We start from the raw sequence: 27439 nt of genomic DNA, 5'->3' as shown, positions 1-27439 counted from the left end.
ATAGCATCAATAGTTTTAGGTTTTGTTTCTTCTTCAATAGGAATTGATTGTAACTCCATCATTTTCTCTTAGCATTTAACAGAAATCTGAGTTAACTCAAAGAATCATACTACAACAATAAAATTATAGCTCTTAATTTAAAATTTCTTACATAGGCTATTTGAGCTTCAGCTGTTGACCATCTTTTATTTTTTGAATAGTGAGTTGCCTTAAAAAATTTCATCATATAAGGTTCTTCATCATCCTTGCGATATAAAATTGTACATATAATAAAAGTGTTTGTGACCAGAAAAGTATTCAAATAGAAAACATTAGTGTTTAACAATTTTTGTAACTTAAAAATTTACCATGTAATAGCTTCTAGCCACAAAAGCCCTCAAACATTGGTTATGAGTTAACTTGACCTTTTTTTTAACCCTTGCATTTGTCTCACACTTATAGATGTCAAATTTTGTCTGGGGTATTTTTCAATATGATTGATCTAGGGTTCATTTGTGAACATGGGTAGAGACCATTTAGGAGGACCATTTATGCCTCATAAAGGGCTCATAAATTTGCTTATTCAAAAATTTAAAGCCAACTTAGGTTAAATTCAATCAAACAAAGTCAAAATTGAAAAAAAACTTGATCAAAATAGCTAAGAGTCCAAATCAATTCTGAAAATTCAAAACTTAATTGAAATTAATGTGCTTTAAAATTGAATTTAAGATTTTTTTAAAATACTAAAATTTTCATCATGCCCCGAGAAAAGTAAAATTATCAAAATACCCTTATAAGGGTATTTTTGTAAATTAACCTTACCAAGCTTGGATTTTCATAAAAAGTTTCAAATCTTAATTTTATAATATTTCATGATTTTTGGAGTATTTAAAATCGTAGCAGTACCTCAAAAAGGATAAAATTACCAAAATACCCTTATAGGGGTATTTTTGTAATTTAGCTTTTTCGAGCTTGGATTTTTATGAAACTTTTCAGATTTTAATTTTATAATATTTCATAATTTTTGGTGAGTTTGAAACCACAGCAGTATCCCGAAAAGTGTGAAATTATCAAAATATCTTTTAAGAGGTATTTTTATAATTTGACTTTTTCGAACTTAAAATTTCACGAAACTTTTCAAATCTTAGTGTTATAATATTTCATGCTTTAAAATCCTAAAAATGACTATGAAAACATTGATTTTTAAGAAAATGACTATAAACACAAAAAATTTTGCACTAGAGGTAAAATGACCTTTTTTCATGGGTTTGGGGCATAAAAATTTAACATTTGCAGTGTTTAATATGAGTCATTAGATCTTTTGCTGACTCTTGATCCAAGGGCCAAAGATGGTTCCTTGAAAAGAAGAAAAAGAGGAACTTTGACCCTTGGATGAGATTTCATCCAAGGGTCCTTATTAACCAAGATTTAAATCTCTTCTTTCTTGGAGGAGGTTGCCGAATGAGTACAAAAGAGACTAGAAGCTGGTGGAACAGAGGGGAGGCGGGCTAAAAAAGAAAGAGGAACAAAAAAAAAAAAAGCTTCGGGTAAAAAGAAAAAGAAAAAAAAGAAAGACAGAAGAAAAGGAAAAAGGAAGGATTTTTAAGAAAAAAGATTCGGAGAGGTGAGAGCTTTTCATAGAGAACAACAGGAGAGAAACCAACCTTCAAAAAAAGTTCAAAAAAAAGAGGTGAGATAATCTATATGTATGCTCACATAAGGGTGCCGCTTACTACCATTAGTTGCTACACCATTGCACATCTTTCATTATATTTTCTATAAAATGTCTATGGTTGTTCCTTGTATGCTTTGATTTTGGTGTGTTCTCGGATGAAAGTTGGGAGCTTTAGATGTTCTATGTTTTTACAAAATGGTTGAAAGAGCCTCATACTCTTGTACATTCAATGGAAGCGCCGAGCAGCTTCTGCTTCCTCAAGTAGCAGCAGCATTTGGGCGCACTCCATAAAGCTTTCTACCTTTGCTTCTCTACTTTTAAGTCCTTGCTCTTCCATTTTTCATGACCACCCAGACTTTGAAAGTTTCTTCCTTTACTGCCTACGAGGTTCCAGCATCTCTTTTGTTCTTTTCCTTGCGTGAGATCCCGTCCCAACCTGGTTTGTTTCATAGCTACTGCCAATGGAGGATTATGGAAGCTCAAAGCTTCCCTTTCACGCATGGTTTCTTGTTCAAGATATGCTGGTTTCGTTTCCTCTCACGGTGGTAGTTATAAGTTTTGCTTGTTGTTTTATATTTTCCTGGTTTGATTGAGTTCTTGTGTGCTCTTTCATCCTTTCCTCGCCCCGAGCTTGTTGTTTCATAGCTACTTTGTTGGTTCATAGCTACTGCCAACAGAGGACTATGGAAACTCAAAGCTTCACTTTCACGTATGGCCCCTTGTTCAGAATATATTAGTTTCTTTTCCATTCATGGATTTTGTTTACACATGGGGATTCCTGACATGGAGTCATGTGCAAGGGTGAAAGCTAAAGCTTTGTTTTAAAAGAGGGCTACGGATTGCATGTTGTTTTTTTAGGATGGGAGAATAAAAATTATTAAAATAAAGAAACCATATATAAGACAAAAATAGAGAATGGCTGGGGACTCCCCAGGTATTTAGCTTGTTTTTAGATTGAAGAATGGAAAAAATGTATTAAAAAAAGAAAGCCATATAAGGAACAAAACCAAGCCTTCGTATAAAAGGTGTGGGGACTACACGTTTTACATTAAATAATAGAAGAAACATTAAAGAAAGGAAGACTAGACTATTCACATTCATTTTTTTAAGGTTAGGTCAAGTTTTGTTTTCTAGTTAAAATTTTTAAATAAATAAAATTTTACATAAATATAAGGCTTAAAATTTAATTCCAAGAAAGTTTTTTTTTTCTATTTGTGTTTGATTTTAATTATTCCCTTGCAAATTTTTTTTATGATTGCTTAAATTTAATTGTTAGTTAAATTTCTTGCATTCTTAATTTCTTTATTTTTTTAATTTTCATGCTCATTCTAATTTAAACTTCCGTACTTAAATCCAAATTTGATGTATTTTATTCTTCATGCACTTTAAAGTTATACATAATAATAATAATAATAATAATATTAATTATGGTTTTAAAAAAAAAAGAAATATATACTAAATGTAAGAATATAAAGATTATTTTTTGCAAATTATAAAAGTAAGTTTGTTCCGAAAATCTGTTTAGATGTTGAAAACTTTTAAAGAGATTTGTAAAAATCTTAAAATTTAAATCCAAACTTACTTAAAAACTCACACTCTTTTAAATTTATAAAGATTTGCATGAACACTTTTTGTGAAGAAATTTATTCTCGAATGTCGTCTAAACATTAGAGTATTTAAGAAATTTTATTTCATTAAGAATTTGAATATATTTCTATAGCTAAAAAAATAAATAAATAATTCATTTTGTTAAACTCTTGATTATAAAAATACAATAATACTAATAATTATACGAGATTTTTAAATATAACAATTCGTACATAAACTCTGTCTAAACGTTGAAGAGTCTAGGTAATTTTTTTATATTTGAAATCTCGATTTTTAAATTTTCATTTAATTATCATTTTTGCATATGTTTCGTTTTAAATTAATGTCTTTATTCATAATGTATATGTATATGTTTATTTAGTTATGTTTTTTTAATATTAATTATATTATTGTATTTTAGTTTTTCTTACCACATAAAAGTTTTCTTAAAAATTTTAAATTTTTAAGAATTTACATTAAAACCTTTTATAAAATAATCGGTTCTCAAATGTCGCATAGATACTAGAATATTTAAAAAAATTTCTTTCATTAAATAATTTTCATACATTTCCACAACTCGAAATAAATTTGTCAAATTAACTAAAAATAATAATGGGATGAGATTTTCAAATATAAAGTTTCACACCTAAGCTCCACCTAAATGTTGAGAAGTCCAGGTAGTTTCATTATATTTGAAATTTCGGTTTTTAAATTCATGCTTGATCATTATTTTGCATATATTTTTATTTATAATGCATACATATATATTTTATTTTAGTTAACTAGTTTAATATTAATCATATTATTATATTTTTGTTTTATCACATAAAAAGTTTTTTCTTAAAATTTTTTATTTTAAACAAATAAAATTAAAATAACATTCTATGAAATATAATTGATTGATACTCTGTCTAAATGTTGGAGAATCATCAATAATTATTATTTACAAAAAATTTTACAATGAATCTTAAATGAAAAGATTATTTTCAAATTCAACATTTACGTTGAAAACTTTAAAGATATTTTTTTAATGTGAAAATTTTCTTAATATTCCTCAATAAAAGATTTTTTAAAAAAAACAAAAAGAAATTATAGTTAAATTTCATGCAGAAAATCATTTTTATCCAGAATTACAAATAACGCATAATTAATTGATATCAATTTTATGAACGTTATAAGGCTGCTAATCCTTTCCCACCGTAACTAACTCTCGAACCTAATGTATTTTGGTAGGTCGAAATCATCCTTTTAGTAAAGTTTTAAACTTGTTTTATTGTTTTATTAAAAAGATAAAATTTTTGAGTGATTAATCAAACCCTAAAAAAGATTGATGACGACTCCTAGTGTTTTTCAATATTTTCAAATTCTTGCATCAAACAATTGAGTTTCCAGATCGATACATTATGATAACACCTCATTTTCATTTTAAAAAGAATGAAATAATATAAATATATTGATGTTTAATATTTGAACAGAATGAATAATTGTTATATAATTGCCTTAAACAGTTAAACATAATTAACCATTTAATAGAAAACAGATTAATCGCTTATCCAAATAAACCTAACAAATTACCATATGCCAATTAAACATAAATGAGAATAAGAAAATAACTTGATATTTAAAATCACTAAACAAATCACGAAGCTCTTCTCAATTTTCTTAAGTTAAGTTATACTTTGGTAGGTTGTTTTGACATGCCACTTCAGCATTTAAAATTTTTTTAAAGCACAAGTGAAGCTTATAATGTTGATTTCTTGACAATTTCGATAAAATTGACAAAATAGACATCTTAAAATAGTCATCATTCAATTTAATATGAAATTTTATCTAAAATAGAAAATGAATTAATTGATATGTTCAAATAACAAAAATTCAAAATTAACCATTAATAAGTACTCCCAATTGTTCTTTAATAGGAATTAGTACTCCCAATTGCTTGATTTCCAAAATTTGGCATCATGAAATCAAATTGCTCACTATATTAAATCCACTTGGAGTAACTTTTTAATATATCTTTCAAAAGCAAATGATCTTCTACCTCATCTTGACATTTAGTTAATACATTTAAGCAAACTCAACAAAGACAATGAATTTTACATTGTTTTCCAATATTGGTACGTACAAATTTTACAAAAGATGAAACTCCGACAACATACTTGTTAGAATATTTAAACTCCATTGTCCAACTTTTATCCATATTAATCATATGTTTCTAAAGAATTTGAACACCAAATAAAATTATCTTTTGAAATTAGATAACAAAAAAATCTAGTGACAAAGCATGTGAAACATTCAAAATAAATCAATCTGAACCAAGCATGATATAATCGAATCAATATAACTGCATATATACATGCTCTTGTTTTTGTTTTTGACAATCTTCAAGTGGTCCAAGCTAAAGAGAGACTTTTTTTTTTTTTTGCTGTTGCAAATAAAAAATAGATTTAAGGACTGTTTAGATTGCTTTATAACTAAACTAAATCAGAAAATTCATTCATTAAAAAATAACAAATTCAAGTAATTAACAATATCCTGTGTATTGATAAAAATCTAGTAAGAGATAAGTTAAAAACATAGATAGGAACTCTCAGCAGTTGAGCAAAAGAAATTTTAAGAAAGGATTTCAGAATTCACGTCAGAAATGAAGAATTTCTTTTTAATCAGATGCCCCAATTAGTCACTCCGCAGCAAACAGTAACATAAAATATCCCAATCTGTAAAGTCAGGTCACACCAAAAAGAGAAGAATTTCTATGTTTTCTCCTGAGATCATAGATCTCACTTAAGCTTTGTCCAGGTGTAGAATGCTGGACACAATAATAATGATAAGAGAAGGATCAAGGAGGCCACAAGAGTAATTCTTTTTTTTTTTTTTAAAGAGCAGAGTAATTTTATTAGTAAGTGAAGTTGAAAGACAAACTTCAACAAGAAATATTGAGCTGTTTTAATTCGTCATATATATATATTCCTTAATAATTTGCCAATCATGAGTCCCTATCCTGAAACTATATGTAACTTTTCTCTTTTTGAAAGCCTACAACTAATCCAAGCCTGTTATTTTAAAAGCCCATAAGTATTATTTTGTGATGCGTGGCAATAATCTTAATCACTTTCAGACAAAGAAATATTGAGCTGTTTTAATTCGTCATATATATATATTCCTTAATAATTTGCCAATCATGAGTCCCTATCCTGAAACTATATGTAACTTTTCTCTTTTTGAAAGCCTACAACTAATCCAAGCCTGTTATTTTAAAAGCCTATAAGTATTATTTTGTGATGCGTGGCAATAATCTTAATCACTTTCAGACATATACATATATATATATATATGGTCTTATAAAATTACGACCAACAATCATGGTTATAACTACTGAAAACAGGGGGTGATGAGTCAATGTCAATTTTCATGGAAACAGAAGCAACAATTCAATGTGACACTATATACATATATATATATATGTATGTATATATAACAACAGTTCATATAATCTGTTTCAGCCGAAAAAGAGTTCAAATTTATTTAATTGGCTCTAGTATCCGGTGTTCCAATTTCCAATAGATAAATTATTCAATGCTTGGGGACAACCAATAGCACTCAGTCCACTAGGTCCTTAATAAATGCACTAATCTGTAGTTAAACATAATGCTTAGCAGTTCCAGCTTAATATCAAGATAAAGCACTTAAAATAGTAATTCATTAACAAGTGCAGCCTCTTGGGAACTAAAACAAAATGATAATAACAGATAGATTATTTTTTCTAGACATTTGGTTGGATAAATAAGAATTGCACAACACTGCTTAACTGCAGTCTACATTATCCAACTTCCAATCTATAAAATCTGCTAATAATTTGTGCAGAAAACAAATATTAAATATCTAAAATTATGGTATTATGCTGTATGAAGTTGAAATCTAATTCCTTTCCTAATGATTAATTTCTTCAGATCTAGATGAAAGTGCTTCGCTGTATGCATTCTTCTTTTTCAAAGTTTAATTTATGATGATACTATGGTCTCATTATATTCAAAACTTTATCATTCTACAGTATGAGAACTTTGTCTTCAATTCTGTGATTATTTATCAGATTAACACCTTCAATCCAAAGATGCAATTGTTCAATTAAATGAATCTACTATATTGTAAATTTTGACTTTATAACTAGTTAAATCAAATCTAGTATATTTTGATGGCATATGTTTCTAATATACTCTGCGGTTATACTTTAATTATATTTCCCATGATCAATTCAAGAATAACTTAAGTTATATCAGATTGTGCCCAAAGTTCACTCAGCATAATTTTACGCAAAGAATGGGCAGGAATAGATAGAGATCCTATGCAGCCTAGCCCTTTTTCTTTAAAGTAGAAAGAAACACAATTTTCCCTCGGCGCAAAAGCAGGAAAAACATATCAACTCTGACGCAAGGCACCTTCATTCCATCAAAAGCTAAGATACAAAAGATATAAATCTCATCAATCATAAAGCAATCAGCTCTTTGTATCAGGTAATGACAGAAAGCTAACCAAAGGAAGTTTGGAACAGGGTGAAGCAATAAATCATAGCTGAGAGGATATTAATAAACTAGATGAGGAACATGAACACTGAGGAAGAGGGCAATAACTTGGAAAGACATTCTTTTAAGCGCGCGCGCGTGTGTGTGAGAGAGAGAGAGAGAGAGTCCACATAGCTTCAGGCTGTAAAAGGTTCTACTCTCCACTTCTCCACCTAAAAGGATTTCTAGCAGCATTATTATTATTATTTGGGAGCTAACGTTTTTAGTTGTCTTTAGATGATCTGTCTCATGGATAATGTTACGTAGAAAAAAAACAAAAGAATATAGTACACCAATCTTGTTTTAGCGCGTTACATAAAGCAACATGTAAAGAAACTACAAAGACCAAGAGAAAAGATGGTTCAAATTAGAATTTGCATTTTGGCAGAAAGTGTCACTACAAAAACAAGTTAAATAATTAGGCCAAAATGGCAATGGAAAAGAAAAGAAAAGAAAAGAAAGTCATCATTAGCACAAATATCACCAAGAAGATACTGGTGATCTTTTGAATCAAACTATACTATTTCAGATGTTTTCTTACAGGATCAGGATTCTGTAAATACATTTAATCTCATCCCTAAATCTACTGCAAAACAAGACTAGGAGAAAGATAAATAAATAATGAATAATTTGTGGATACAAAGCAAGAAAAAAAAAAACACAGATCCAATGTTAATATCTCTATTTTTTGTCCTAAATAAATAATACCATAAAATATTTCTTTTTCTTTAAACAAAGCAGTTCATATAATCTGTTTCAGCCAAAGAAGAGTTAAAATTTATTTAATTGGCTCTAGCATCCAGTGTTCCAAGTTCCAGTAGATAGATTATTCAATGCTTGGGGACTATAGGAGTAATTTTGAAGACAATCAATGTCAAGTACTAAAATATATATTTATCCTAGAGCTTAATGAGAATCAATGAACTTTTTTTGTCGTGACTGCCCACTAGCAAACATTGTCCACTCAGAAGTACTGTGGAAATTTATCTGTAAGTCTTCTTCAATCATGTGCTGTATCACCACTTGAATTGACTTAAGATCATCTAATCGATGATCTCCACTAATCTAGCCACGAGGGCCATTTTTTTAACACATATTTAAAGGTTAAGCAATAGGTAAAAGTGTTAGGTTTAGCTTAGGCCGCCCACTTAGGAGACCAAGACAAAGGGTTGATGCTACCATTTCAATAATGTCTCTCATGAAGAAAAATCCAACATGCTGAGAACATCCTATAATAAAAATCAAGGACAAATGGCTATGCTTTAGAAATTCATTAAGTTTTGAGCAATTAGAATTAAATAACAACTTTTAACCGAAATCAAGGACAAACCAGAACAGAAGATTAACTTGGCCAAGAAATTTGTTTCATACAACCATAACAGAAGATTTCCTAAACTGGAATTGTTCTTCAAAAATCCTTTATCCCTCATTTAGATTTTCAAATAAAAAACAAGCAACAGAAATTCTTGACATTCAAAACAAAACCTAAAACCAAAGATTAATGTGAACAAACAAATAATTTAAGGAGAGTGAAGATCGATTACAAACTTGGGCTTCTAGTCGATCAACGTGGGCTAAATTTGCTTCATCTAACCAGAGAGCAAACAAGAATGGTTTGAGAATAGCATAAGAGAGTGGCGCACCGGTTTGAGCAGAGGAGAGCTGAGTAGAGAACGGTTTCAACGTGATTAACTAGAGAGGAGAGCAGAGGAGAATCTGAAATTAAGACGGTTTTGGCAAAAAAAAAACACAAGATTGTTGGCATGGGATTTGGAGGGAGCGTGAAAAACCTAATAAAAAAATTTTAACGGTGCATAAAACTACTAGTATAAAATTTAAACGTAGTTTAAGATAAACTTGAATTAAAATTATTTTTTTGTATAAAAGCTACTAGTATGCAGTTAAAATTTTTTTATTTAAAGTTCATTTTTACTTTAAAATTTTTCTTTTACCAAAATTTTTAAATTAGAAATTTTTAAAATTTTTAAAATTTCTTTTAAAATTTTAAACAAAATGTGTATTTTAAAATTTTTATTATATGTAATATTTAATCTATTTTCTTTAATTAGAAAATTTTCATATATAAATACATACTTAGCTTAACTCATACCTAATATTTTTCTCTCTTTTTTTTCAATAGTTTCTAACAATAGATTATATAAAAATAAATAATATTTAAGGGTTATATATAAAAAAACATAATTTTTTTGCTAACAATATGTAATTTGTTAATAAATATTAAAATTTTAATTTTAATTATAAAAAATCAAAATTATAAAATTTTCTATTAAGTATTTGAATATTGATAAAATTTAAAGAACAAAACTAATAAAACCGTGCCAATGCATCGAAGTAGTTATTAATAATAGTACTTCATTAATTATTAAATAATGAAGCAGGATTGTAAATTATTTTCTAGTTGCAATCAACATCATTTTGATACTTTTAAGAACTTGGTCATGGGATAAGAAAGTGCCAAAATGGCATTGGGCCCTTTTAAGGTTTTAAAGAGCAAACAATTCTATATTTGTATCAATTAGTATCATTTTTCTTAGGGTATAGTTTAGCGAAACTTCAATTAAATTTTTTTTATGGATATTAATTACTATTTAATATTCATTTTTAACTTAAAAGTTATTAGTATGGTCAAGTGTAGTTAAAAAGTTTTCTATTTAGATATATATAATCTAAGTAAAATCATCACTTATAAATTATATATTAATTTGAATTTATTATTGAAGGATAAATAATATCATAACATTATTTAAAAATTTGTGATATTTATGTTATCATCATATAATACCATATATTGATGTGATGAAATTGCAATGTCATTAATAGTTAACAAAAGTATTCTGTGATAAAAATTCATAACATCACCTAAAATCTATCAGAAAACATTCATCACAGATAAAATTTTACATTGGTTACAAAATTATAACGTCACTTAAAATAAAAAACGTCATAAAAAAATTTTTCACCAAATAAATTTAGCTGTAAAAGTTTATAACATTTATGTTATTATCATATAACATCATATATTGACATGATGAAATTGTAACATCATTAATAGTTAACTAAAGTGTTCACTTTGTGACAAATATTAATAACATCGCTTAAAACCTATTAGAAAAAATTCATCATAGATAAAATTTTGAATTATGATAAAATTATAACGTCACTTAAAATAAAAAAAAAACGTCACAAAAATATTTTCCATCAAATAAATTCGATGATAAAAGTTTGTGATATTTATGCTATCATCATATAATACCATATGATGTGACAAAATTGCAATGTCATTAATAGTTAACTAAAATGTTTAATTTGTGACAAAAATTAATAACGTCACCTAAAATCTATAAAAAAATCCTCATAGATAAAATTTTAAATTGGTGACAAAATTGTAACTTCACCTAAATTAAAAAATGTCACAAAAAATTTTTCACCAAATAAATTTGGTGATAAGAGTTTTTGACATTTATGTTATCATCATATAACACCATAAATTGACACGACGAAATTTTAATGTCATTTATAGTTAATAAAAGTGTTCAATTTGTAACAAAAATTAATAACGTCACTTAAAATCTATAAGAAAAAAATTCATCACAAATAAAATTTTTGATTTGTGACAAAATTATAACATCACCTAAAATAAAAAAAATGATAAAAAAATTTCCCACCAAATCTTTTAGGGGTAAAAATTGGCAGCAAGATTTTGGTGATATTATCAAATGAAAATTTTCTATATCGAGATATAAAATATCAAAATAATATAAAAGTGTGATGAAGTATATTATTCGTCACCTTTTACATACTTTGCATGATGAAATATAACGCATCACTTAAAAAAATCATCATAAATTGTCAGATTTGTTGTAGTGAATTTAAATGGGTTGAGCAAAATAAAATGTATTTCATAAAAAAAAAAAATCATTCTCAAATCTCAACTAAGTTTAGATACTATTAGCTCTGCTAAACTCTAAATTTGAACATATGATTGCAATTGTCCATGGCTACATATATAAAAGCATTGTTCTTAATATTGCTCCAACATATAGATTACAAGAGGGATGAGGATGTTTATATGTTGTACCATAGTTGTTCCTCAACAAGAGGACAAATTGTAATAAGGCACACCATTGACTTTTTATAGTTATAGACACTCAATATTGTCTAAAAATTTTTCCAACATTCAATGGACATTTTTATTATTAGGCTCTAATTGAAAAATGTAATTTAGACCTAAGAATGAAAGTCCAATATGTTTTTATTCATTTTATTATTATTTTTAGTTACTTTTCTTATTATTTTTACTACTTTTGTTATTTGGTCAAAGAATCAAATAGTCAAAGTCAAAAAATGTTTTTAATTTATTTTTTAATTTAATTATTTTATTTTATTTTTGGTCAAAAGTAAAAAGAGGAATTGAGATTGAAATTGTGAAAGAGAATCAAAAATAAAATTTTCTTAATTTTGTGAAGATTTGAAATTTAAATATTGAAGTTGCTTTTGAAATTCTTGGAAGTTAAGTTTGTAAAAAAAAAAAAAAGAAAAAGGAGATTGGAAAAGTGTTTAAGATTGATTTTATTAAGATTCATTCATTTTTTTTCACACTCAAGAGGGATTCAATTCCTATATAAAAAGTTCAAATCAAACAAGCAAAATGAAGCGATAATTGGCAATTAAGCAATTTACATAGCAAATAGATGCAAACTTAGCGTGCAAGCAATTTTTTTGGTATTTTGAATTTCGGTTTGTTCAAAGGAAAGTTGTTTTTATTCCTTTTGGTGTTTATAAAATTTTTAATTTTTTTGGTTACTAGGGAATTTATGGAACCATTGGTTTTTAGGTTTCAAGGAGATTTTGGAAAAGTTTGAATTTTTAGGTAATCGGTTGTATTTTTTGACACCGAAATCTAGGTTTTTGACTAGCTTTTGGGATTTCTTGAATTTTTCAATGATCAATTTTAGAAAGAAAGAAGAGGATTTCAAGCTAGAAAGAAACAAAAGGAACAAAAGGAACAAAAAAATAAAAAAATAATTTTTAGCTTTTATAGCATCACGAAACGTCATCGTTTCAAAGGATCTAAGTTTTGCCTCAACTCGGACAACCCATGTGTTGACCTGATTCTCAATCAGACCTAATTGCAAGGTTTTTTTTTATTTTATTTTCTATTTTGCTTTTATTTCATTTTTTGAATTCTTTTTCATTTAAATTTTTTTAAATTTTAATTGTTTTGGTTTTATTTATTTATTATCTATTTCTTCAGTTTTAATCTTGATTTAATAATAAGAAAAAAAAATTTTATGAATTTTATGTTGTGATTTTTTTGCATGATTTTTTATGATATTATTGTATGATTTTATTATAACATTTTTGCATGATGTTTTTAATGATAATTTTGCATGATTTTTTTTTATGATATTCTTCTATGACATTTTTTGTAATATTTTGTATGAAATTATTTTGTATATAAATAAAAAGGGAATAAATTGTTCTTTTTTCATAATTTAAAAAGTCTGATAATGGAGTTTGTTTAAGTAAATAGTGAGTTTATATTGAATATTTTTGAAGTGAGAAAATTTTTTATGATGGATTTCAAAATATTTTTTTTAATATTTAAATATCAAAATTAATAAAATAAGAAATAAAAACTACTTTAATTAAGGTTTAGGTAAGATAACATGGGATTAATTTGGTGCCAATTTTAAGTGTTGTGGGAGTGCTAAAGCCTTTTTTAACATAACTGACTCTTGACTATAGTTTTGAAGATGTAGGCCATAACCCATTTTTTTTAGGGTCCTTTAGTCAAACTTAAAACAACTTTAAAAATGATATATTCACTGTAAACACCCATTCGCGTCCAGGCCTAATTAAGACTAATTTCTTCTGTATATATTATTGTAGTATAATAGTATGTTATTATTACTATTAGTATTATTATATCACATTATATAGTATAATATATTATATCATATTAGTACTATTATATTTTTATTTATCATTATTAGTATATCATATCATATTATTATTGTTATTATTATTATTATTATGATTGCTACTACTACTACTACAACTACTACTACTATATATTATTATTATTATATTATTATTATTATTATGATTGTTATTATTTATTTTTTTTCCTTTTTGTTTGAATCTACCTAAGGATACGAAAATCTAAATTTGACCAAAATCACAAATCTTTAATGCAAAGTCAATTGGTGTAAATGCTAGAATTAACTAGGATCAAATCAAAAACCTAGGATCACACTCGGATAGAACCAATCCCAAGATTCAAGCTTGAATTGATTATGTTCATTTCCTAAAAATCCTCTTAAGATACCTATAAATTAAAAGAGAAATCATAGAATAGGACACGATGATTTTAGAAAGGAACGGTGGAAAATTAGGAAAATTTTGGTTGTTGCAGGTCTGGAAATAATTCTGGGCAGAATAAAAGTCTTGGGATTTTGATTTTTGATTTTGGTTGATTTGAAAATTCTAGGTTAGATTTAGGTTTTTGGAGGTTGGATTAAGGTTTTGGAGGATTCAGGAGTAATCTAAGCAAAATTTGAAAAAATCTAGAAGTTCTGGGATTTTTTGGAAAAATCTAAGTTTTTGGGAAAAACATGAAGTTTTCGATGAGTTTTCCGATGATCGATTGAATTTTTGATCAAATTTAAGCCAATTTTCTAGAAACCGATGAAAAATTTAATTTTCAGTCGAACTTCTAGGTTTGTTTTAGAGAGAAGTCAGAGCTTTTGAAAGTTATAGAAAGAAAGAACTCGGGGATTATAAGGAAAAAAGCTGAGGATTGCTTTTTATACTATTCCAAAATCATAGCGTTTTGGAAGCCTCTAACCCACACGTCTACTCGATGACCTACATGTCGACCTACTGACTGACCTGACCTGACCTGACCTGAATCGCAAGGTTTCCTTTTTCCATTTTTTTTTATTTTTTTGATTTGATTTGACTTTATTTTTTAGCTCATTTTATTTTTAGTTTTTTTTTTGTTTTATTTTTGAGAAATTTTATTATTTTGTAAAAATTGTTTCTGTTTAAAAAAATGATTATATAAAAAGATATTTTAGTAAACAAAATAACAAAGAAAATTTTTTTTCAAATAAGTTTTCAAAATAAAAAAAAGATTTTTTTAAGTTTTCAGAAAATATTTATAAAAACAAAAAAAAATCCTTTCTTTAAAAAATAATCTTTTTTAAATAAAAAAGTCCCTATAAAATAAATTCATGGAATCCACCAAACTATTAAGAAATTTTCATGGATTTAATTTTTAAAATGGAATCCACCAAACTATTGAGAAATTCCATAAATTAGTTTTCAAAATAAGATAAAAATAAAAAATAATTTTTACCCTTTAAACTATTATACGATTGTTTCAAAGTAAGTCCTATCAAACTATTGAGAGACTTTACTAATTTTTTTGAATAAAAATACATTAATAAATTTGATAATAAAGTTTTTTCAGAGTGAGACACTAGTCTTCATGAATACTCTTGGGGTGAAAGAATTATCTTAAATTGCTACCAAACTATTGGGATAATTTTAGGATACATTTTCAATATTAATTTATCTAGTAAATCACAAATATGATCAAGGCTTGGATAATCTAAAATCAAACTGGTACCATCCTTGGATAGACGCTATTGGGTACTATAACTTTTCCCTAGCGTAATCGTACTCTTAAACCTAAAATCTAATTTCGCAAATCAAAATCTATTTCAGGTGGCCAATCACACCTAAACAAAAAAAATATTAGTGGTTACTCCTCTAACTCATGTCTAGCGGTAGGTCCACGGATTTATACATTATGACATTCACTTAAATGGCTAATCACGCATAGTAAAAATGATTGATGGTGACTCAATATTTTTTGGGTCTAATGGTTTCGTTTTCAAACTTGAACATTATGGTAGTTTGATGACTTTACTAGGGCTATGAGAGAGTCAAGCTAATTGTTAGTCATATGTTATCTTAAGCCTTAAATTAATGGATTTTTTTACTTATTTATATTTATTCATGATTTTTTCATGTGTACTAATATATTTATTTTGTATAGCATTCTAAGGCATGTAAGATCTAGTTTTGTGAATAAAATGTAAAGGGTTTATTTGTTCTTTCATACACATTACACATACACATTCATGCATAAGTTCTTGATCTAAGTTTTGTCCTTTATTAGAAGGAAGTGAGTACCTACACTCTCATAAGGTGATAACCTTAGTGTAAGCTAATGAAAGACACTCATTCAAATTGAACCCTTTCATTTGAAACTATAATGGGTAAAGAGTTGAATGTGTTACTAGTCTATAATGGACAATGATGTTAGGAATAATTTGAGAACTTTTAGGTTGTCAAGACCTTTAAATCTAGCATGTAGTCAAACACTAAGAATCCAAGCTTAAGTTAAAGCTCCACCATTCCCTTTGTATAGAAAACCCTTAAATAGGACACATGAAGGGATATCTCTTACCTATTACTTGAAAAATTCTTTTTTTATTTTTGTATGCCTTGTATATACTAACACATTTCTTTGATCTTATGTTCATGTATTTGCATCATCAAATTTATCATAAAGAGAGATTGCTACATAACAATTTTAACAAAAAGAATCTCGTTTATATATCTGGAAAATCAAGCAAAATCTCTTAATAGCTTAAAGGTTAGATTAGAAGTGGCTTAGTGTAAGAAAAGTGATTATTTACCATTCAACCAAGTGTTTATTCTGTCAAAAATAATTCACCTCAACCTCATGCAAAATGATTTAATGACTAGCATTTAGAGGTAGTGGGTAATGCAAGGCGAGAAGCTTTCCAAAAAAAATATAAGGATTTGGTGTTACTTTTTCCAATGACTGTAGATAACCAACTCATCAGGCCATGATACAATTTTAGGACCTATCTCATAGATGGTTCATGTTTAAGAAAATAGATATGGTGCCAATAATTGAAAACTATTCAATCTTGCTTTGCCTTAAGCTTTCAAATCTTATTAAGGTGTATTAGAAAAACAAGAATACATGTTATCATACAAAATTGGCTCATATGATGGGAATGGATGTGCAAATTGTTAATAAATTTGTGAGGAAAGAAAAAGAAATTACTTGTATCCTACAAGCATTTGAACAATGAACATAGCATGAAATTAATGCCCCTAGCTCTTTATGGGATGGTGAAGTTTCTAAAAGTCTTAGAACATCAATATTGCAACTATAGATTTTGTTGAGCAAATTGAATTCCATATCACTCGATTAACAATTTTAATCGAAACCATCAAATTATTGAACTATTGTCTATGAAAAAGGAAATAACACTTCATTGGGTGCGCACAACTATTAAGTATCTAGATAAAAAGTCATCTTAAGTGTAATGGTAGAAAATTTCATAAAACTTATATGATTTCTACTATTCTTTTAAGAAGTTTTATGATAATGAGTCGCCTAAGTGAAAAACCAAAGAAAATTATATTTTAGTACAAGTTTACAAGTCATGAAGTAGTACGAAAAGTAGCATAGATGCCATATAGGTTGGTGTTATGTAGTTGTGAAGATAAGTTCCGGGTTCCTCTTTTAAGTCTTTAGGGCGTAATAAGTTATTCACTAATTATTGTGAGGAAGCTGTTAGGATATGAAAAATTCATTCCAATAACATTTGGATTAAATTATCAAGAATTTTCATATACAGAAAAAGATACCTCAATGAAAATAACAAAAGTTGTTCGAATATAAAAGCAAACTAATAAGGAGGATGGAGGAAATATAATGAAAAAGATTGGTTTAGAATACTTCATGTAGCATATTAGATGGGGTGAAGATGTTGTGCTTCATTAAAAAAAAGAACCTAGTCATCCAGTAAATTTGGTATCACTAGATCCTTTGTTAGAAGTAAAAGTGGCTAAAATAAAGTTTCAAATAGAGCAGGATGAATTAAAGTGTGAAAACCAAAAACTTTAAAAGAAATAAAAATGTTGCAGAATTAATGTATAATGAAACAAGATGAAAAAATTCACAAGCTAGGCCAAGATCAAGATGAATGGAAATATACTTGTAATAATTTACATGATATGTTTTCCTTCATTATTTCAGACTTTGAATGCTTCAAGGAAGAAAATGAGAAGATACAGTTAGAGTTACAAAAGTAGAAAAAAGAATACCTTGAAGTTAAAAAGTGCAACGATTCACTCTTAATTGCTATTAAAACATTGAGGTCAATTATACTCCTAACAAAGATCAACAAAAAAACTTACTAAAAAATGTAGATGACTTTATATTCATATTGAAAAGAAGAAAGGTCTATCTAGAAAAAGAAGAAATTTGAAGCATTTATTTGTGCAAATCAGTAAAGCAGTCCATAAGGTGACAAAGATGGAAGAAAGGGTCATAGACATGAAAATAGTAGTGTAATCGATTGAGACAAAATGACAACTTCTACTTAATTTCATAAATGAATTACACAACCAGTTTCAATAGATTAAGGATTTCCTTTAGCAATTGTAGCTTTTGGCTTTGGACATTATTATTAGGTTTTTCATGGATGCTATTTTGGTATTATGTTAGAACATTTTTTTAAATTTTAATTGAGATTTATTTTGTTAACAATTGTTATACGATAAATACTTGTTAGATCATTCATTAATTCATGCATATATGTTATTTGGAAGTTTGCAAATGTATACCATTCTAATTATAAATTGTGTCAAAGTTTAGGGATATCTTAATCATCAAAGAATCTTAGGTAGCTTATGTGTTATTTATATAACACTTGCGCCTAAGTAAGAATCACAGAGCAAGAGCAAGCTAGCTAAATTGAGAAAATTAAGAAAGTCTAATAGATAAAAAGAGAATTGGCAAAAATGAAAGAACTACTAAAAAATGTGACAAAGAAAAAGGAAGGAATGGAGCTTTTACTTTAAATGAACATCAATCGCAAAGTGCTATACACCCTCTTGGTTTTGGACTAAGTCAGGCCCAAATGTCCTTAGGAGCACAATCCAAACAACTCTTATTCTCAAGGGAATATCCTTACATATATGTTGGAATATTGTTAACTTTTGCTTTGGGATAATTTTCTGTTTCATGAGAAAAGGTATTAGATATATTTCATGTCTCTGATTTGGATGATCTTAGAAAGAGAGAAAAATTAAAGGTAAATGCATTTAAAGTAATAAAAAATATAACTTCACAGCAAAAGTTGGATATCTTAGAAAAAAATAGACATAGGGCAATAGAAATAATATATTTCTATGGCTCAATGGACACAAATAATCTTTGTTTGATACCTGATGTTGTTATTCCTCTAGAGTTTAAGATTCTTGAATCTATGAAGTATGATAGAACTACATGCCCCGAGATGCATTTGACCATAGATTGTCACAAAATGGTTATGTTCACTCATGATGAGAAGTTATTTGTTCATATGTTTTTGGATAGCTTGACAAGGGCAAAAGTGAATTGGTGTTATAAGTTAGAAGTGGGCTAAATTTGCACATAGAGAGATTTATCTCGAGTAGTTTTAAAGCAATATAAGAACATGATGGAAATAGTTTTGGATCAATTGACCCTCCATAGCATGATAAAAAAACGGATGAAAGCTATAAGAAATATGTTGCTAGATAGATGGATGCTACATCACAAGTTCAACCACTCTTATTATTAGAGAAATGAATTCTCTGTTCATAGCTACCTTTCCGTCTTTATATTATGATATGCTAATTGGTAATGCTCTTTCAGAGTTTATAGATTTATTGTATGCCATGGGTAGGATTGAGGATGGAATAAAAAAAAAAGATTAAAGATACTCACATTAGGCTTCAATGTGAAAAGAAAGAGAATGCTTCTAATGAGCATTTATAATTGTTGAATGACCAAATAAGAAAAAATTTAGTGTGATGCAAGGACAATTTGACACTTATTTACTATAAATTGACCATTCATCTCATCCCTTTTATCCATGTGCCAACAATCTGCTGTAACCATTTCATCCTTATACTATAATAACTTTTGTACAAGCTTTTACTTTCAAAAGTGCACTTTGCATAATGACTAACGGATCAATACAACCTATCCTTTAAGAGGTGAAAGAAAGCTACAATGTATCACTCAATTCCAATGTTAAATACAGAGCCTTTTTCCTTTATTAGTTTAAACACACAAGATTTCCACTATTTATGTTAAGCTTAGAAAACCTTCTTACCCAAAATGGTATGATTTCAATCTTAAAATGTGATTATCATAATGGGGTTGAAGGACATTTCGCTAGAAGACTACATAGTATTCAAAGATAACGTTCAAGCTTTGATTGAGAAAGATCCAATAAAATTCAGAGAACTTATCTGTAGATATAATAATCATAGGTAATTTATTCTAAGGGATAGCCTTATAGCAATCTTGTTTGGTTTTTGTATTCTCATTTATATAGCATTCTTAAGAATTTAATATAGGATTTGACTTGTGCATGAAAGAGTTTTTGCTATTTAAAGTTTTTGTTTTTCTTATATAATCTTAAATTTCAATCCTATATGATTCATTTTTTTAAGGGCCTATAAAAAACTCTTTTTCAAAAAAGTGAAAACAATTTTAAGAAGATTGGTGATTTCTATCAAGAATGAACATCCCCAGATATTCCATTGATTCAGAACTAGGCCATTTAAGAGCTTATAAAAATGATCCTTGCTTCTATATTAACAATCCTTATTAAAGCTTTTGAGCGATGAAAGAAAAAAAAATTTGTAAAACAATACATAAAGCGCTCTCTTAAAAATTGTAGATTTTGATAATTTAATGAGTGTCAAGACTATTCCTAACATTTTACCACCCAAGTTTTACACAAATCTCAAATTCTTCAATTACTTCATTAAAGGCATAATTATTGAAAAGTCATTGTTTTCCAATATCCTTGTCGAACAACTTGTTCCTCTGTCAATCTTTTCTCTAAAGTTACCTTTTGTGCATATCTTAGGGCATATTTACCAAAAAGCCATATTACTTGATATCCCCAAATATCCTTTTGATTCATGTGACAACAATTAGAGTGAGCTGTGAAAATGAAAATTGTTATATTAGGCCTTTGCTTGATTAAAAAATTGAGATGATACATTTTGAGCGTGAGTTGCAAGAAACAAAAGAAAAAAAAAAGATGGAAATGTTAATTGTAACATCATCCATGTGAGATATTCAAAGGATTTTGAAATCAAGAATTTCTTTTCAATGGAATACCATGTTTGATATGATAAATAACCATTTTTCATATTCCTTTCACAAAAGAAAATATCCATTTGTTGCCCTTTTAAGCCTATTAAATTCTTTTTAAATGAACCCTAACAATGATCACCTACCACACTAGGACATAAGCATAAATGAGGATCTATTTGAGAATATATTAAATCCAAAGCTAAGAATAAGGAAAAAATACCTATAGTCAAAAGACAAGTTTGTAGTAAATAGAATTCTAAAATTTTGAACTCAATTTGTCTAAAGTGTATCATGAAAGCAAAAAAGGTAAAAAGAGAAAAGAAAAAAAGATGAGAAAAAAAATGCCCTTAGGCAAATAAATAATGCTTGGTTGATTACCTTTGAACACATTTTTTAGGCATATTTATCTTTTTTTTTTCAAAACCTAAACCCTTTGCTTTTGTTACGTCTTTTAAACAGTCCATTTTGATTAAATGTGAATACCTAAATTGAAAAGCCTTTTACTTAGGAAATCATCGTCACCATTTGGTTTTGGATGAATTTTGAATTCTTAACACATGTTGAAATAATCAACATGAAAAAAGAAAAAAAAAGAAAAAGAAAAAGTGATGTTTTAGGGTAAAAACACGAAAAGGCAGTCTAAAACAAGATTGAAACTTTGAAAGCAACTCATGCAATTTCACACAAAGTAAAAACTTATTAGAAGAAGGCATTTTGAATGAACCAATGAAAATTTGAAAATTTTTAAAAACCCAAGAAGATTAGCCGTTTTTTTAAGTTCAAAATTTTGAACCTTCGTTTTTTTCTTTTTTTAGAAAATTTGAGCATATTTTAACTAGTCTTGACATTCATTAAAATGTCACATCAAAAAGTTAAGATAGTGCTAAAATGAATTGTGCTTCTATTCCTTTGGTGAAAAGTTTGAAAACTTGCTTTTCATTTGTGAGCCTAATGAGGAAACATTAATATTCTTCTTCTTAGTAATAGTCCTAACATCAAAAACCATGCCAAACCATCTTATCTATCTTGACATACCAAATATTGATAGTAATCACTAATTTTTAAGAGATTAGATCACCAATTTTTAAGAGGAATAATGAAAATTTGATTTTTGTTTTGATCAAGGAAAATAGTTGTGGGGCAATTGCTGTGGTTTTTTTTAAAAATGTTCATTTAAATCATTATGTGATCGTTGCATTTTGTAATATTTAGAGAGCATTTGCATTTACAAATAATGACATCAATTATTAAATTTGCCAGTTAAGATTAGCGAATACATTTAAAAATAGAAAAGAAAAGAAAATTACAAATCACCGTGTTTGTAAATTTTTTAAAATAAAACATTTTCATTTTATCTTGAATGTTTCCATTTGAGTCAATGAGATAAATATTTACATTTGCATTTGTATTTATAAAATAAACGTTTGAGTCTAAATTTTGGATAGAGACATTTGCATTCATATCATTTTCTGAGGCATGTCATTATGAGTTGTGGAAAATGAAAAAGAAGAGAAAAGAATTTGTCAAGAACAAAGAAGAAAAAAAAAACAATAAACAAGAAAAGAGCTAGAAGAATACATTAATAACAACAATAACAAACTAAGTTTTATATCCCATAATTCTAAAGGCAGTTGTATGAAAAACCTAAAAAAGAATCATGTTAGGTCATAGGAGAATCTTTACCAAAACTAAGGGTGTATGATGTTGATCTTTATTAACATTCATGGCATTCATTATACACCTTAATAGAAAAGAAAATTGGAGATTTTGAATTATAACGTTGAAAAAAAAGTTGATGAGTTATAAGAGAAGATTTTGAATTTGTTTGAAATGGATTTCAAAATGCAGTTACAAGAAATGTTGTCTATATGAAAGAAACATTTTTTATAAATAAGACTTTTCAAGTTTCAATGCATTGGTTGATAAGAAGCTTTTTTGTTGAGATTTTTAAAGTTTTAAAACCTTTCTTAAGAAGAAGTCTTTTAGATTTTCCTTGATAATGTTTTTTTGGTAGAACATAATGGATGCATTTTATATTTGTACAATTCTTATTTTACAAAAATGTGTAAAGAGGTATAACTGTAGACATCATATTTTATCTAAGAATTTTTAGACATTAAATGGGCTTCGAATTTTATTATTGGGCTTCAGTTGAAAAATGCACTTTTAGAACTAAAAATGAAGATCCAAAATGCCTTTATTCATTTTATTATTTTTATTTATTATTTTTACTATTTTTGTTATTTGATCCACAGATCAAATAGTCAAAGTCAACAAAAAAATGTTTTTAATTTATTTTTATTAAATTGTTTATTTTTGTTTTTGGTCAAAAGTAAAAACAAAAAAACCAAGATTGAAATTGCGAAAGAAAATAAAAAAAAATTTAATTTTGTAAAGATTTGAAATTTAAAATTTGAAGTATGTATTTGGAATTCTTGGAAGTCAAGTTTGTAAAAAAAAAAAAAAAAAGAGATCATAAAAGTGTTTAAAATTGAATCTTGTTAAGATTCTATCATTCAATTCTTTTCCAAACTCAAAAGAGATTCAACCCTATAATGAGCTCAACACCTTAATCAAGAAAAAAAAGTAATAATCGGTAGTTAAGCAATTTACGTAGTAAATAGATGCAAACACAATGTGCAAACAATTTTTTTAGGGTTTTTAAATTTCAATTTGTTCAAAGAAAAGTTTTTTTGATTCTTTTTTGTATTTCTAAAATTTTTAATTTTTGGTTAGTGGGGAATTTTTAGAAAAGTTTTTAGTTTTTTTGCTATTTATTGAATTTTTGGGTTTTTGTTGAATTTTTTTATGAAAGCTTGAATTTTTTGGCAAGATTAATGATGGCTAACGATAGAATGAGTCATCAGTTTTGGGGTTTCAAAGAGATTTGTAGAAAATTTTGAATTTTTGACTACAAGTTGAATTTTCAAACACCAAAATTTGCATTTTCAATAAGTTTTTGAGATTTCTTGAAATTTTTTATGATCTATATTAAATAGAAGAAAGAGGATTTTAGGCTCTAGAAAAGAGAGAGGAAAGGAAAAAAATAAGAAAAAAATATGGTTTTTTGCTTTTATATAATCACGAAATGATGTCATTCTAGAGGACTCTAACCCTTGTCTCAACTTAGGCAACCTATACATTGATCTAATTCTTAACTCAACTCAATCGTAGGTTTTTTATTTTATTTTATTTTTTATTTCTTTTGATAATTCTTCTTTACATACTTTTTTCTAATTTAATTTAATTTAATTTTTGCTTTTTATTTATTTATTTATTTATTATTATGTTTCTTCAATTTTATTCTTGATTTAATAATAAGAAAGAGAAAAAGAAATTTGAATGAATTTTATGTTGTGATTTTTTTTTTTGCATAATTTCATTATGAATTATTTTTGCATATTTTATTATGATATTTTCTGTGATATTCTTTTATGATATTTTTTTATAATATTTTGTGCAAAATTATTTTGTAAATAAATAAAAAGGAAATGAATTGTTCTTTTTCATAAAATATTTAATAGATCTAATCATTGAACTCTTTAAGTAAACAATGATTTTATCTTCAAAATACTCATGAGGTGAGATTTTTTTTTTTTTGAAAGCCTAAGGATTTTTTTAGTATTTAAATATCAAAATTAATAAAAATAAGAAATAAAATCTGTTTTAATTAAAATTTAGATAAAATAATATAAGATTAACTTAATATCAATTTTAGATGCTGCAAGGTTGCTAAAACATTTTTTATACATAATCAATTCTCAAATTTAATCTTTAAAATATAAATCAAAATTTATTTTTTAAAATCTTTTAGTCAAACTTAAAATAATTTTAAAAAAGATAAATTCACTTAAATAACCAATCACACTTAATAAAAAATATTAGTAACAATTTCAGTTTTTTTATGTAATGGCCTTGTTCTTTGACTTAAACTTTATGATAATAATATTTAAAATTATCAAAATTTAAATCTTAATTGTTAAAATTAAAAGTTCAGCTATTTACAAACAAATTATGCTATTGTCGTCGGGCACACCACTGACATGGATGAAGTGAATGGAAACTTTTGTTTTGCTTGTTTCTGCAGGGAGGGTCAAAAAGGACTTTTCTAATTCTCACAAACAAAGACAAGATTTTTAGAATAGGGTGCACCGTTGCTTTTGCTTTCCACGCTTTTTTTTTTTAAACTATCTTAGTAAAATTATTTAATTATTTTTTAAAAAAACTTTTAAAATTTTCTAAATTCATAAATTTTAAAATTTTAAAAGTTTCAAAATTTTTTTAAAAAATATCATTTAAGTGGCATAAAAATTTTATTAAAAATATGGATCACTTTTTTTTATAAAATTGTTGAAATTTAGAAAAAATTTAAAAATTTACATATTATAATCGGATGCTCTTTTTATTAAAACTGTAATTTTTATTTATTAATTTGTAAATAAATTTTTAATCATTTGAAACAAATCGCATTTTTTTATAATATTGTAAAATTTTTTTAGGATACTAGATTTTTTTTCCCTCGACTGAATTTTTGAGGTTAGGAATTAGAGTTTTAAGATTTTTAGGAGATTGGTTAAATATATATGGTACTGTAAATCGAAGCTTCATTTTAGAAATGATATTTCTTTGTCATTTTCAGTTCTCTACCACAATTCTATGATTTTAGAATTTTATTGGAAAATGCACCCCGCTTGCTCTTTCTATCTCTCTTCAGGTCTTCCTTTTCATCTCTTCCAAGAGAAAAGAAAATTCCATTCAAAGAGTTCACTTTTGAAACTGTAAAAAAGACCGAACAAAAAGCATGCAAAACAGGAAAAAGCAACAGAGAAAACTCCAACATAGATTCTTTTCTCTTGCTTTGAAGCAAACAATACAAGACGAAAATCACCTCACAATCATTTTGTCAAGTTTCAAATTCCAAATCCTCCAATTCACTTCACTTAAATTGCGCATCAGATACACTACACCTGACGAAGAGAGACTGAGAGAGAGGGTCCGCGAAAAAAAAAATGGCGACGTTGCAGAAATTCAAGCTATTAGCGACGCAATGTGGTGTCAGCCAAAGTTCAACAAGAAGTCAGAGGACGAGTCCCGTGGTCAATTTCCCTCGTCCTAAAACCACTCTGCGAATGCTTCTCACCAGAACCAGTAGCCGCAAATCATCAACCTGTGGGGAAATGTCGTATCCACAGAGTTTCATAGGCAATTTACCTGAGAAAAAGAAGGGCGACAAGGATTTGAGAGGCCGCACTTTGAAGGATTTATTTGTATCATCTCCATTGTTAGAAGATGATGATGATGATGATGGCAAAGTTGTTAAGGAGAAATTTGGCGGGAAGACGGAAGTTGTTTTGGCGACGCCATTTAGTGGTCTTAATGGATTGGGAGGTGAACTGGGTTCGCTGAGGCCGGGTAGGACTGGATTCAGGCATAGGATGCTGATGAGGAGGGCTTGGCGTCCCACGCTTCCGACCATTCGTGAATAATTTGTTGAATTTTCAATGATGTTTTTTTTTAAGAAGAAGAAGAAGAATTTCTTATCCTGTTTCTCTCCCTCTCTCTCTCTTTGGTTTTTTTTGTTTTTTACATCCAAAGGTTTTACTTTGTGTTGTAAGTCTGAATTTTCATAATAATTAAAAGATTTTGTGATTAGCGAAATAATTATAATAATAATTATTATTAAATCTTAAATCCACTTACTAATTAAGATTATTAAGAATTTTTTATTAATGTATTATTAAAAAACATTCTTTCCCACTCACAAGGGAAGGGGAGGGGAGGGGACCAAAACCCTCAAAGTTGCATAGCATGGAGGTTCACTCCTCGACAATACCCTCTAAATAATATTATTATGTTGAAAATATATTATTTCACATATTCTTAATTTTATGCTTTTATTACTTAGAGGAAAGAGATTTAATAAAATTATTTAAGCAAATAATAGGTGTGTTTATTATCTAGTTAAATATTGAGTTTTTTTTCTAACAAATTTTATGGAAAATGAATTTTAAATTCAAGAAACACATAGACTTACTCGAGTCAAAACAAATGCACACATGTCAGGGTTATAGTTTACACAATTGCAAGAGCTATGATCAAGTTGTTAGTTTTTTTACAAAAATTCAAAAATAGATAAATTTTTTGATCATTCCAACAAAAATAAAATTTTCACTATGTTAAAAATAGTGACTCAAATCCCATAAGAGATTTATTTGAGATTTGTTAGATATTATTTGATGGGCAAAAAAACTTGCAAAAAAATAATTCTAAAAGAAAAGAGATTCTTAATAAGCAAATTTGTATGGTTATAAATAGATGAAGTCTCTATAGGATTAAGTATGAGAAAAAGATGTAAGAGAGTTGTAGAGTTTTATGGATAGACACTTCATAAGACTACTAAATATTTACATCTTGTGGGTG

General features: G+C 27.3%; 1 protein-coding gene across 1 annotated transcript; it reads left to right on the top strand.

The window, feature by feature from the left end:
- The first annotated feature begins 25770 nt into the window (after window positions 1–25770).
- On the top strand, window positions 25771–26671 carry LOC111288963 (uncharacterized). The gene has a single exon (XM_022879877.2). The coding sequence runs from the start codon at window positions 26029–26031 to the stop codon at window positions 26503–26505; it is 477 nt and encodes a 158-aa protein (XP_022735612.1). The 5' UTR covers window positions 25771–26028; the 3' UTR covers window positions 26506–26671.
- The last annotated feature ends 768 nt before the right edge of the window (window positions 26672–27439 follow it).

The sequence above is a fragment of the Durio zibethinus genome, chromosome 4 (assembly GCF_047325235.1).
Source record: "Durio zibethinus cultivar Kanyao isolate XHJ-2024 chromosome 4, ASM4732523v1, whole genome shotgun sequence".
In the NCBI taxonomy this organism is placed as follows: Eukaryota; Viridiplantae; Streptophyta; class Magnoliopsida; order Malvales; family Malvaceae; genus Durio; species Durio zibethinus.
This window is presented reverse-complemented; position numbering and strand designations above follow the sequence as displayed.

What these genes read in the sequence shown, in the direction of transcription:
- LOC111288963 (XM_022879877.2), top strand. Translation starts at nt 26,029, where the DNA reads ATGGCGACGTTGCAGAAATTCAAGCTATTAGCGACGCAATGTGGTGTC.